The sequence below is a fragment of the Pezoporus flaviventris genome, unplaced genomic scaffold (genome assembly GCF_033815535.1).
Source record: "Pezoporus flaviventris isolate CSIRO_AGI_PZ_B2104156 unplaced genomic scaffold, CSIRO_AGI_Pfla_v1 ptg000121l, whole genome shotgun sequence".
Classification (NCBI taxonomy): domain Eukaryota; kingdom Metazoa; phylum Chordata; class Aves; order Psittaciformes; family Psittacidae; genus Pezoporus; species Pezoporus flaviventris.
In genome coordinates this window covers 291,336-304,210 of record NW_026892669.1, presented here as the reverse complement: position 1 = coordinate 304,210, position 12,875 = coordinate 291,336, and the positions used below count along the sequence as shown (strand labels likewise).

Below are 12,875 nucleotides of genomic sequence, written 5' to 3'. Positions count from 1 at the left end.
ACACGCATACAGAGTGTGTTTTGCCCATGACTGATTTCAAGAGTTAAGCAGAGTCAGGTTTGAGTCTTGTCTGGGGTCAAATGACAATGTAGGAGGACCAAGAGATTTTCCCTGAGGCTGGACAGTCATGAGGGGCAGGGTGTGTGGGATTGTATGGCCAAGTATCTAGGTCAGTGGGCCCCTCCAGTACTTTGGAATTTCACTACCGAACAACTGCAAAATCCAGAAGAATTAGTAAAACACTTAAATGAGGTGTGTGGTCATTCTGGCCATACCAGAGATGGACAAATCATGGAAACGTGCTGGGGCTTGGCCTATGCTTACAGGGCCTTGTTCAACACTATCCAGCACCTTCAAAAGGAAAAGAATGTCGGCGGATCTCAGGGCAAAGCAACAGTCGCTACTCAAACTTTGGCTGCAATGAACTGCGCAGCTACCCCAGCAGCAAGTACAGCAGCTGCTCAAACTTCAACTGCAACAGACAGCGCGGTTACCCCAGCTCCAAGCACAGCAGCTGCACCAACCCCAGCGACAAGCACAGTCGCTACTCAAACTTTGGCTGCAAAGAACTGCGCAGCTACCCCAGTGGCAAGTACAGCAGCTGCTCAAACTTCAACTGCAACAGACAGCGCGGTTACCCCAGCTCCAAGCACAGCAGCTACACCACCCCCAGCAACAAGTACAGTCGCTACTCAAACCACAGTGATAATCACTGCAGCCAAACCAGAGGACCAATTCGTACCAATATCGGTTGCCCCTGTACGCAAGAGAACAAGCAAAAAGGAGGCAAGAAGGGTGAAGCGAGATGAAGAACCAATGAATTCACCACCCGGTCCAGAATCTGATCAGGAGTCATCATCACATGACGAAGAAGAAGAAGAAGAGGTAACTTCTCGACCTCGGACCTCAACCGAGCTGCGGAATATGCGAAAAGATTTTACCTGTCAACCAGGGGAGCACATCATCACCTGGTTACTCCGATGCTGGGACAATGGGGCCGATGGTCACGAACTAGAAGGTACAGAAGCCAAGCAGCTGGGATCACTTGCTAGAGAAGGGGGAATTGACAAAGCAATTGCAAGAGAGAAAAAGTCCCTCAGCCTTTGGAGGCGGCTCTTGGCAGCTGTGAAAGAAAGGTTTCCGTACAAAAACGATGTTATGAAGCGTTCGGCCAAGTGGACTACTATAGACAAAGGCATCCAGTCTCTGAGGGAATCGGCCATCGTAGAGATGCTCTATCACATCCAGCCGAATAACGGGGATACACCTATAGATCCAGATGAAGTTGAATGTACATGACCCATGTGGCGAAAACTTACACGGAATGCACTGTCATCATATGCCCATTCACTGGCAACAGTAACCTGGAATGACATAGCACCACTAACAGTGGATGAAATGGTTCATAAACTCCAAGAGTTTGAAGACAATCTCACCCCTTCCATCATCTCAGCTGTGAAAAAACTGTCCCAGGACCTCAGACAATTGAGTCAGACAATGGGACTCATTTCCAGAATAACCTTATAGATATTTGGGCCAAAGAGCATGGCATTGAGTGGGTATATCACATCCCCTACCATGCACCAGCCTCTGGGAAAATCGAACGGTACAATGGGCTCTTAAAAACTACACTGAGAGCAATGGGTGGGGGAACTTTCAAGCATTGGGATACACACTTACTAAAGGCCACCTGGTTGGTCAACACCAGAGGATCTGCCAACAGGGCTGGCCCATCCCCGTCAGAACTTTTACATATTGTAGAGGGGGACAAAGTTCCCGTGGTGCATATGAAGAATTTGCTGGGGAAGACAGTCTGGGTTATTCCTGCTTCAGGTAAAGGCAAACCCACTCGTGGGATTGCTTTTGCTCAGTGTCGTGGTTTAAACACAGTCAGGTAATTCGTTCGCTCACTTCCCCCCCTTTCTTGCCCTCCCCCTGCCCTCGGAGGGAGGGAGAGGAGAATCAAAAGAATGCAACTCCCACGGGTTGAGATAAGAACAGTTTAGTAACTAAGGTATAACACAAATCACTACTGCTACCACCAATGATAATAATGATAAAGGAAATAACAAGGGAACAGAATACAACACCTCACCACCCGCTGACCGATAACTCGCTCCCCAAGCCCGACCAAGCTCCGACCGATACCTCCTCCAACCCTGCAGTCTCCCAGCCCTTCCGGCTAACTCCCAGTTACATCCTGGGCATGACGTGCTGTGGTATGGAATAGCTCTTTGGTCAGTTTGGGTCAGGTGTCCTGTCTCTGCTTCCTCCCAGCTTCCCCTCCTCCCTGGCAGAGCATGAGGCTCACAAAGTCCTTGGCCAAACCAAAACATCTCTATCAGCTCTGTTCCCGAGCCGAAAGTCAAAACACTGCACTGCACCAGCTACCAAGGAGGAGAAACATGACTGCTACTGCTGAACCCAGGACATTATCCACCCCTTATTCCATACCATTCACGTCATGCTCAGATCCCACATTTTCAATATACCATCACTCTTATCTCGGTGCACTCTTATCTTAGTGCATGGACCAGTCCCTATAAAGCTGCTGCGTCCATCTGGTCCATGTCAGGCTCCATCTCTTGTAACAGTCTTCCAGAGCAGGAGAGACTGTGTGCAGTGTTCACACTCGTGAATAACCTGGGCAATTGTGTCCATTGTTAAGTCCACCCCTCGATCATGAGTCCATCTCTGTGTTGCATCTCTGCTCTGATGGCCTGAAGTGCCATGGGCCCACCAGGCTCAAAATAATTCACTGTCCCCTTAAGCAGTTTCTGCAGCTTGTTGCTGGGGACTCCATACAGCTGCCTTCCATCTCCGACGCTTCCAAAGCACTGGAGGGGCCCAGTGGACTAGATACTTGCCCATACTGTCCCACACACCCTGCCACTCATGACTCTCCAGCCTTGGGGAAAATATCTTGGTCCCCCTATATTGTTGTCTAACCCCAGACAAGACCCAAACCTGACTCTGCTTAACTTTTGAGATCAGACAAAATGGTTGTGGGTAGAACACAGTCTGTGTGTGTGTCAACATGCTGATCCCCATCACAATCAGCAGGCAGGTCCCAAGGATACCCAAAGGCCATTCAGAGCCTTCAGAACTCTCAAACGATGCTGCTGTGCTTGTCAGTGGGGCTGGTGTAGCCGCTGTGCTTGCCGGCTCTCCCACCACCAGCTTCTCTTTTCCTGAGTCCAGCTCTTCCTCCTCTGCCTTGCTGGGAAATGCTGCGTGGTCTCCTGCATCCTCCTGGGGCTCGGCGGGCGGCTTCCGGGGAATGCTCTCGGCCGTCGCGGGGCTCGGTTCCTCCGCGGGGCTCGGCTCCTCTGCGGGGCTCGGCTCTTCCGCGGGGCTCGGCTCCTCCGCCGCCTTCTCCCGCTGCTCGGCAACCGCCTCTTCCTCTCCTCGACCGCCCCGACCTCCTCCACCGGCAGCCGTCCCCTCGCGGCCTCCGGCCCCACTCCCGCCGCCGCCTGGTCCCCGGGGCCGCTCTCCTGAGCCGCTTCGGCTGCCGCCGGCTCCCGGGGCCGCTCCCCCTCGGCTCCCCGCAGCCTCACGAAGATGGAGAGTAGGGTGAGGGCCAGGATGGTGAAGAGCAGCCGGACGGCCAGGTACAAGTCCACGGCCACGTCCGTCCCGCCCTGCTGCTGGAGCCCACCCGTATTACAAGCCATTGCCATAAAGCACAGTCAGACAAGAACCTTAGTCCAGGCCCCACACTTGATAAACACTATCACAGCAAATACCGGCTCTACGTAAGTTGACAACATTCTGAAGTTGTGAGATCAACAAGAACAACTCTGAGAGCCAATAAATCAGCATTGTGACGAATGACTATTAATCCAGTCAGATCTGTCGTTATCTCAACCCTTCGTGCCCCACGTTGGGCGCCAAAAAGAACTGTCGTGGTTTAAACCCAGTCAGGTAATTCATTCGCTCACTTCCCCCCCTTTCTTGCCCTCCCCCTGCTCTCGGAGGGACAGAGAGGAGAATCAAAAGAATGCAACTCCCACGGGTTGAGATAAGAACAGTTTAGTAACTAAGGTATAACACAAATCACTACTGCTACCACCAATGATAATAATGATAAAGGAAATAACAAGGGAACAGAATACAACACCTCACCACCCGCTGACCGATAACTCGCTCCCCAAGCCCGACCAAGCTCCGACCGATACCTCCTCCAACCCTGCAGTCTCCCAGCCCTTCCGGCTAACTCCCAGTTACATCCTGGGCATGACGTGCTGTGGTATGGAATAGCTCTTTGGTCAGTTTGGGTCAGGTGTCCTGTCTCTGCTTCCTCCCAGCTTCCCCTCCTCCCTGGCAGAGCATGAGGCTCACAAAGTCCTTGGCCAAACCAAAACATCTCTATCAGCTCTGTTCCCGAGCCGAAAGTCAAAACACTGCACTGCACCAGCTACCAAGGAGGAGAAACATGACTGCTACTGCTGAACCCAGGACACTCAGGGACCTGGATATACTTGGTGGGTAATGCGGGAAGATGGGGAAGTCCGATTTATACCTCAAGGGGATTTGATTTTAGGGGAAAACAGCCAGTGAACTCAATTGTATGCTGTTGCCTGCTGTGTAATACTTTTATAGCCCATCAACTAGATGTCTCCAGGTCACCAGCGACTGGCCCTGACTTCCCTCCAGCCATCATCCCAACAGAGAATGAACTTTGAACATCATGGACCGAATGGACTCGGCAGCATTATAGGGATTGGTCCATGCACTAAGAAAATGATCTTTTCCTCTTGGTCTGTATGTATATGGATGTATATATGTGGGAGAGCAATGGTGTATTGAAAATGTGGGATCTGATCACGACGTGAATGGTATGGAATAAGGGGTGGATAATGTCCTGGGTTCAGCAGTAGCAGTCATGGTTTTCCTTTGTGGTAGCTGGTGCAGTGCGGTGTTTTGACTTCCAGCCTGGGAACAGTGTTGGTGAGGCCGATGTTTTCGGTTGTTGCTAAGTGATGTTTACCCTGACCAAGGACTTTGAGAGGCTCATGCTCTGCCAGGGAGGAGGGGAAGCTGTGAGGAAGCAGAGATGGGGCGCCTGACCTGGGCTAGCCAGGGAGGTATTCCATACCACAGCACGTCATGCCCTGGGTGGGGGGTAACTGGGAGTTACCAGGAAGGATACGGGCTTCCGGGTGGGACTCGTTTCTTGGCCAGTGGTATCGTATTCTCTTCCCTTGTTATTTTCCCTTATCATTGTTGTAGTTGATAGTAGCGGTGGTGATTTGTGTTGTACGTTGGTTGCTGGACTGTTCTTGTCTCAACCCGTAGGAGTTGCACTCTTTCGATCCTCCTCCCCATTCCTCCGGGAGTGGGGAAGGGGAAAGCCCCGGTGCGGGGGGGGGACGGCCCTTGATTGTTGTCAGCTCGGCACCACTCACTGGGAGTGAGTAAACAAGTTGCCTGACTGGGTTTAAACCACGACATTGCCAGGGACTGAAATTAAATTACAGTGATGGGGAACCAAGTTCCACCTTTTTGATAAATTTTTGAGATTTTATATTTTGTTGCACAAAGAGATGCCATATGACTCACTTATTTCTATGTCTAAAAAAGTGCAAACTAAAAAAAGTTGAGGAAGATATTTTTATAAATAAATTAAGCAGGGGGTTAAACTGCAATGACACATACACATATCCACACTTACAAAAACAATCACTTGCTCACATACCATCAGCAATGGAGACATTCTGTATATGGTAGCATTAGCCCCTCAGAAAACTACTAAGCCAAAGGGTTTTAGAGGGCAAGTCTGGCCCTTGTTCTCATGGGGGACTTCAACCACCCTGACATCTGTTGGAAGGACGGTACGGCCCAGCACAAAAAATCCAGGAGGTTCCTCGATTGTGTGAAAGACAACTTCCTTCTGCAAGTAATAGAGGAGCCAACAAGAGAGGTGCCATGCTTGACTTCGTGCTCACTAACAGGGAAGGGCTCATTGGAAATGTGACGTTCCAGGGCAGCCTTGGATGCAACGATCATGACATGGTAGAATTTGAGATCCTCAGGACAGGGAGAAGAGTGTGCAGCAAGATCACTGCCCTGGATTCCAAAAGAGCTGACTTTGGCCTCTTCAGGAACCTGCTCAGTAAGGTTCCAAGGGATATAGCCTTAGAGGGCGGGGGGGGCCAAGACTCTTGGTTGATATTCAAGGATCATCTGCTGCAAGCTCAGGAGTGTTGCATCCCAACTAGAAGGAAGTACAGCAGGAGGGCCAGGAGACCTCCTTGGATGGATAAGGAGCTGCGGAGGAAAATTCAAAAGAAAAAAGAGGCTTATAATAAGTGGAAGCAAGGACAGGCGGCCTGGGAAGAGTACAGGGATGTTGCTCAGGAAGCTAGGGACCAGGTTAGGAAAGCTAAGGCCCAGTTAGAATTAAACTTGGCTAGGGATATTAAGGATAACAGGAAGGGATTCTACAGGTACATAGCAAATAAAAACAGACTAGGGAGAACATAGGCCCCCTCTGGAAGCTCTCGGGAGAACTAGCTACACAGGATTTGGAGAAGGCTGAGTTTCTGAATGACTTCTTTGCCTCGGTCTTCACTGGCAAAGGCTCTGACCACACCACCCAAGTCTTGGAAGGCAGATGCAGGGACTGTGAGAATGAAGACCATGCGCCCACTGTAGGAGAGGAACTGTTTTGAGACCATGTTAAAAATCTGAATGGGCACAAGTCCATGGGTCCTGATGAAATCCATCTGTGGGTCCTAGTGGAGCTGGTGAATGAAGTTGCTAAGCCACTGGCCATCATATCTGAGAAATCATGGCAGTCAGGTGAAGTTCCCGATGACTGGAAAAAGGGAAATATAACCCCCATTTTCAAGAATTACAGACCAGCCAGTCTCACCACTGTGCCTGGCAAAATCTTGGAGCAGATTCTCCTGGAAGGCATGCTAAGGCACATGAAAATCAACAAGGTGGTTGGTGACAGCCAGCATGGCTTCACTAAGGGGAAATCCTGCCTGACCAATTTGGTGTCCTTTTATGATGGGGCTACAGAACTGATGGGCAGGGGTAGAGCAGCTGATGTCATCTACCTGGACTTGTGTAAAGCTTTTGACACTGTCCCACACTACTGTCTCTAAATTGGAGAGAGACATCAATTTGAGGGATGGACCACTCGGTGGATAAAGAACTGGCTGGATGGCCGCACACAAAGAGTCATGGTCAGTGGCTCAATGTCCAGCTGGAGACCAGTAACGAGTGGTGTCTCTCAGGGATCGGTGTTGGGACCGGTCTTGCTTAACATCTTTGTCGCTGACATGGACAGTGGGATTGAGTGTGCCCTCAGCAAGTTTGCCGATGACACCAAGCTATGTGGTTCGGTTGATACGCTGGAGGGAAGGACTGCCATCCAGAGGGACCGTATCCTGGGCTGCATCAAAAAGAGCATGACCAGCAGGTCGAAGGAGGTGATCCTGCCCCTTTCATTTGCTCTTGTGAGACCTCACCTGGAGTATTGTGTGCAGTTCTGGTGCCCTCAACATAAAAAGGACATGGAACTGTTGGAACAAGTCCAGAGGAGGGTCACAAGGATGATCAGAGGACTGGAGCACCTCCCGTATGAAGATAGGCTGAGAAAGTTGGGGCTGTTTAGCCTGGAGAAGAGAAGGCTGCGTGGAGACCTCATAGCAGCCTTCCAGTATCTGAAGGGGGCCTATAGGGATGCTGGGGAGGGACTCTTCATCAGGTACTGTAGTGATAGGAGAAGGGGTAACGGGTTAAAATTTACGCAGGGGAAGTTTAGATTGGATATAAGGAGGAAGTTCTTTACTGAAAGGGTGGTGAGGCACTGGAATAGGTTGCCCAGGAAGGTTGTGAATGCTCCATCCCTGGCAGTGTTCAAGACCAGGTTGGACGAGGCCTTGGGTGATATGGTTTAGTGTGAGGTGTCCCTGCCCATGGCAGGGGTTTGGAACTTGATGATCTTAAGGTCCTTTCCAACCTTAACTACTCTATGATTCTATGATTTTTTTTGACTATTTCAGGTTCATATATAGATGTGAACATTGCACTGTGGAGCCTAGTAAGGAGGCCATTAACCCTCAACATGCTGTTCTTGACAAGGAAATGATATTGTTACTCATTTATGAAACAATAAGAGAAATGACAAAACCACAGAAATCCCAGTAGAACAAATGAGTGCAATCCTGCTGAAGTTCACCAGCATTGGTGGAAACATTTTCATATTTGCCTGCTTCACTGGGGCAGAGGCAAGCATTAACAGAAGTATTAACAAACAATACAGATTTGTCCTTGGATTTTCTCAGAAAGATACTCACCACAATAATGTTCTCATGGTCTTGAGTGGTTAAGTTGTTCTGAAAGAGTTGAGCAGAAGAAATGACTAAGCAAAGAGTACTCTCAGTTGGCACATCAGCATACACAGTCCTCTTGGCTACCACCCGATACAAGCAGAAAAGCTCAAGACTGCAACTGCTTATTTTCATAATGAAAATCATTGCCTTGAAACCGTTCTCTTAAAGAATGTGGTATACTCTCTGATATGAGGCCTTGTGCAAGCTTCCATTTATCCCTCAGCACATTCGGATCCAAAAGCTGAGCGTACAAACACCAGGATGCCAGAGTAGGTCTCAATCATTCGAAAATTTGAAAAACTGAAGGCAGCAATGCATTTCTCAAAAATGTTTTCTTACGACAGGCTGTATCTTTTGTGTGTGTGTGGTTTATTTTTTTGTGTTTTTTTTTCCCTACAAAAATTAATAATGGGATTGTTGTGTTGCATACCATTTGTTGGCAAACTAACTGCTGCAGTTTTTCTGAAATTCCTTCTTCAATCATAGAACCAGTGAAAGCCAATAAATTTACTGGAAGTCACCTATGCTATCACATGAGTAAAAGAGATTGCTTTTGGCTTTCTCAGCAGCATGATCCATTCAGAGGTTATAGAGTTGTGAGTTGCTAAGATCTTTGCTTACTGCAAGAAAAGCAGCTAGCAACATTTTTGCTATCACAAATCTTTGTACATCAGAACTGACATGAAAAACCTGCTTGGCATTACATTTCCTGTCCATGAAAAGTTAATTATTTCAAATAGATGCCATAAAAGGAGGATAGATACTGCTGAACCTCTGAAGAACAACTTTTTTTTTGTTTTTTTTTTGACAGAACTGGTAATAGTAAGTAGCTGCATAATAAATTTATTGGTATATTCATTATTTCTACAAGAATTATCAGTCATGGAAACAAAGCCAATGGAAGTCCAAGGGAGGTTTGTCACTGACTTGAAATAAGATCTGAATCAGATCCATGATAAATTTATCACAAACAATCAACAAAAACAAACAGAAAGCCTCAAGAGAAATGTGTTTTGCTTTGTTTCTAGAAATCTACCTAATAAGTGTCAAATTCTCCTTCTCCCCAGCAATTACAAATTCCACTCAAGTCAGCAGAAGTCAGGAGCAGACTCAAAGGCAGAATTTTGAAAGCCCAAGTTAAAACAAAATCCGCCACAAACTTTTAATTGTTTGTCTCTCATCTAAATGGACAGTGTCTTGCAGGAGCACTACTGAGGTCATACCTCTGAGAACAGCTTTGAGACAATCTCAAGTGGTGCTTGGTGAATGGAGTCATCCTGAAGCGGAGATGTCAGCGTCATGTCCACCAGTGACCTGATCTCCTTCAACACCACCTCCCAGCGGCTGGGGTTACTGAGCACCTTCTTGTACTTGTAAATCTTCTTCTGCAAGAAAAATGAAAGGGTCATGCTGACACCAACATGAACCCCTTGAAACAAGTGAGTGAATATGTGCTTCCTACATGCAACTGCCAAGTGGGCTGCTTTGTATTTTGAGTTTGGCTTTTCTGTTTGCTGAAAAGCTGTACTTGAAACATTTAAATGTGTCCTAGGTTCAGCGGTAACATTCATTTTTCTCCTTCTTAGTAGCTGATGCAGTGCTGTGGTTTTGACTTTCAGCCTGGGAACAACACTGGTAACACCGATGTTTTCAGTTGTTGCTAAGTAATGTTTACTCTGACCAAGGACTTTGTGAGTCTCATGCTCTGCCAGGGAGGAGGGGAAGCTGGGAAGAAGCAGAGACAGGATACCTGACCCAAACTAACCAAAGGGATATAGCACAGCACATCATGCCCAGTATATAAGCTGGGGCAGTTACCCGGGAGGTCTAGATCACTGCTTGGGTCAGGCTGGGTATCGGTCGGTGGGTGGTGAGCGGTTGTATTCTCTTCCCTTGTTATTTCCCTTATCATTATTATTATTGGTGGTGGCAGTAGTGGTTTTGTGTTATGACTTAGTTACTGGACTGTTCTTATCTCAACTCATGGGGTTACATTCTTTCGATTCTCCTCCCCATCCCTCCACGAGTGGGGGAGGAAGAAGGGGGGGGGAGTGAGAGAGTAGCTGCATGGTTCTGATTTACCAGCTGGGCTTAAACCACGACAGTTCTTTGTGGCACCCAATGTGGGGCATGAAGGATTGAGATAATGACAGATCTGACATTAGTGTGTCTAATTGTATTTGTGATAAACTTTAATTGTTTCAGATTAATAGTCACTCGTCACAATGCTGATTTATTGGCTCTCAAAGTTGTTGCTCTTGATCTCAGAGTTTCATCACGTTGTACCTTACTTACAGCCTGTATTTGCTGTTTTAGTGCTTATTGGCTGGGAGACTTGGCTAAGGTTCTTGTTTTGCTGTACTTTGTGGTAATGATTTATAATACAAAAGACTCATTGAACATGAAACTGATCTGGCTTGCATTCCCAGTGTGGTCATCACCTCTATACTTTGGGAGGTATATAATGGAAGTAGTTAGCAATTACACATTTATTTTCCCCTCCTCGGGTAGTTAACCTATGAAGGAGACATTTCCTCACATTCCCAGCTTCCCCACCAGACTATTTACATCATCATTTGAGAGTTCTGAAGGTTTTGAATGGCCTTTGGGTACCCTTGAGATTACTTAGTTGTTTACTCTGCTCATGGACTTTCTGAGTCTCATGCTCTACCAGGGATGAGGGGAAGCCAGGAGGAAGCAGAGACAGGACACTTGACCCAAAATAGCCAAAGGGGTATTCCATACCAGAGCACATCATGCCCAGTATATAAACTGGGGGCTGTTACCCAGAAGGGCTAGATCGACAAAATAGAAACCATGACAAAATGGAGAAGAAAACCATTTTCTTCTGTGGAAGCAATAAAAACCTGATTTCCTTTTTTTCACTTTAAGTTTAAAGCTCCAGAGCATCTTTCTTTCCATCATTTCCTCTTGCAAGCACCCTATTCTCATGGTAATAAGAGGTGCCTGTTATTACAGGGGGAGAGGCCATCAAAGCATCATTCTATCAACACTTTAGTCTACACTGATAATTGATGAATTCACATTCAGAATTAATTAAAATCAATAGCATCAAAGTGCAAAATCCCAGTAAACACACAGGCTTTTTTTTCTGTCTTGAAAGATCCTGAAAAGTCACACTGTCATCCTCTAGTTGTAACAGAAACTAACTTATAAAGTATCCAAGTCTTCCATGCAACAGCATTTCTACTCTCAAGAAAAGCATTCCTGGCTGCCTAACCCCATATGCCCCAGTTATCTGCATGCCCCTGCATTACATATGGACATGCCCAAAGCTATTTCACCAATTGCCCCATCCACAGACCATCAGAACACAATTCTTACCTCCTCGGCAGCCATGTTGCCACAAATGACTGGAGCAGAGGGTGCTTTGTATTATAAATAATATTCTCTAGAGAAAACCTACTGTTGCAGAATGACTCTAAGAGCAGAACCATAGAGTTCTGGAGGACTGTGCAAGCAAGGCAGGGGGTGGCCCCCACAGGTGGCCGGAGACCAGACCTGGGAGGAGAATGTGGAGGAAGCTGTGGGGGCTAACCAATACTGTTATGCCAAGAAGGAGTGGCTGAATACCACTCCTATATATGTGTGAACTGCGTCACAAATAAACTAGAAGTTGCTTATCACCCATATTGGGTTGGCCTGTCTGCTTCTCCTCGCCGCTTACAAATGGCGCCCGAACAGGGACGCGGACTACAGGGCCCTGGTCACTGGGGACCCGGATTACAGGGCCCCGGCTAGCGGGGACCCGGATTACAGGGCCCCGACTAGCGGGTACCCGGGATACAGGGCCCCGGTCGACGGGGACCCGGATTACAGGGCCCCGGTCGACGGGGACCCAGATTACAGGGCCCCGACTAGCGGGGACCCGGATACAGGGCCCCGACTAGCGGGGACCCGGAATACAGGGCCCTGGTTTAACGGGGACCCGGATTACAGGGCCCCGGTCGACGGGGACCCGGATACAGGGCCCCGACTAGCGGGGACCTGGGATACAGGGCCCCGGTCGATGGGGACCCGGAACGGCGAGTGAGCGGCACCGGCGGCAGCGGCCGGGAAGGGTGGGCAATGCTGCTGCGGTGGCGTGACGGACCCGGGTGCTTGGACTAACCGAAAGAATCCGCCGCTGGGGCGAACCAGACACTGCTGCGTCGGGAGGCCGATCCGGAGACCGAGGTTACAGGACGACCCAGAAGAAGACGATCCGGAAAAGGCTGGCCATGAAAATGGACCGAGAGGTAGCCCTGGACTTATTACAGTGCTTTTTATAAAAGCGGGGAACTGAGCCCTGGACTTATTACAGTGCTTTTTATAAAAGTGGGGAATTGAGCCTGAGACTCTAAAGCAGCTAGCAGGTCTACTGGCTGTAGGGAAGGCTAAGAAATTTTTTTTTGCAGATCCTAATACAATATTTGAGGAGAGTGAGTGGCGAAAGTTTGGTGATGAACTATTTGACTCAGTGCTTAATGATTATAAAAAGGCAAAGAAACTCGGTAAACCACG

The 12,875-nt window shown here is 48.2% G+C and overlaps 1 protein-coding gene across 5 annotated transcripts in view; it reads right to left on the bottom strand.

Annotated features, from left to right (window-relative positions):
- The window catches only part of LOC133282377 (C-Maf-inducing protein-like), a 269,329-nt gene that overhangs the window by 45,943 nt on the left and 210,511 nt on the right, over positions 1-12,875 (bottom strand). For all 5 annotated transcript variants that reach the window (XM_061478396.1, XM_061478395.1, XM_061478397.1 and 2 more), the window contains exons 4-5: positions 9,575-9,736; positions 8,316-8,354 (exon numbers count right to left, since the gene is read on the bottom strand). In XM_061478396.1, the coding sequence (XP_061334380.1) occupies positions 8,316-8,354; positions 9,575-9,736 (201 nt within the window). The remainder of the gene's footprint in view (positions 1-8,315; positions 8,355-9,574; positions 9,737-12,875) is intronic.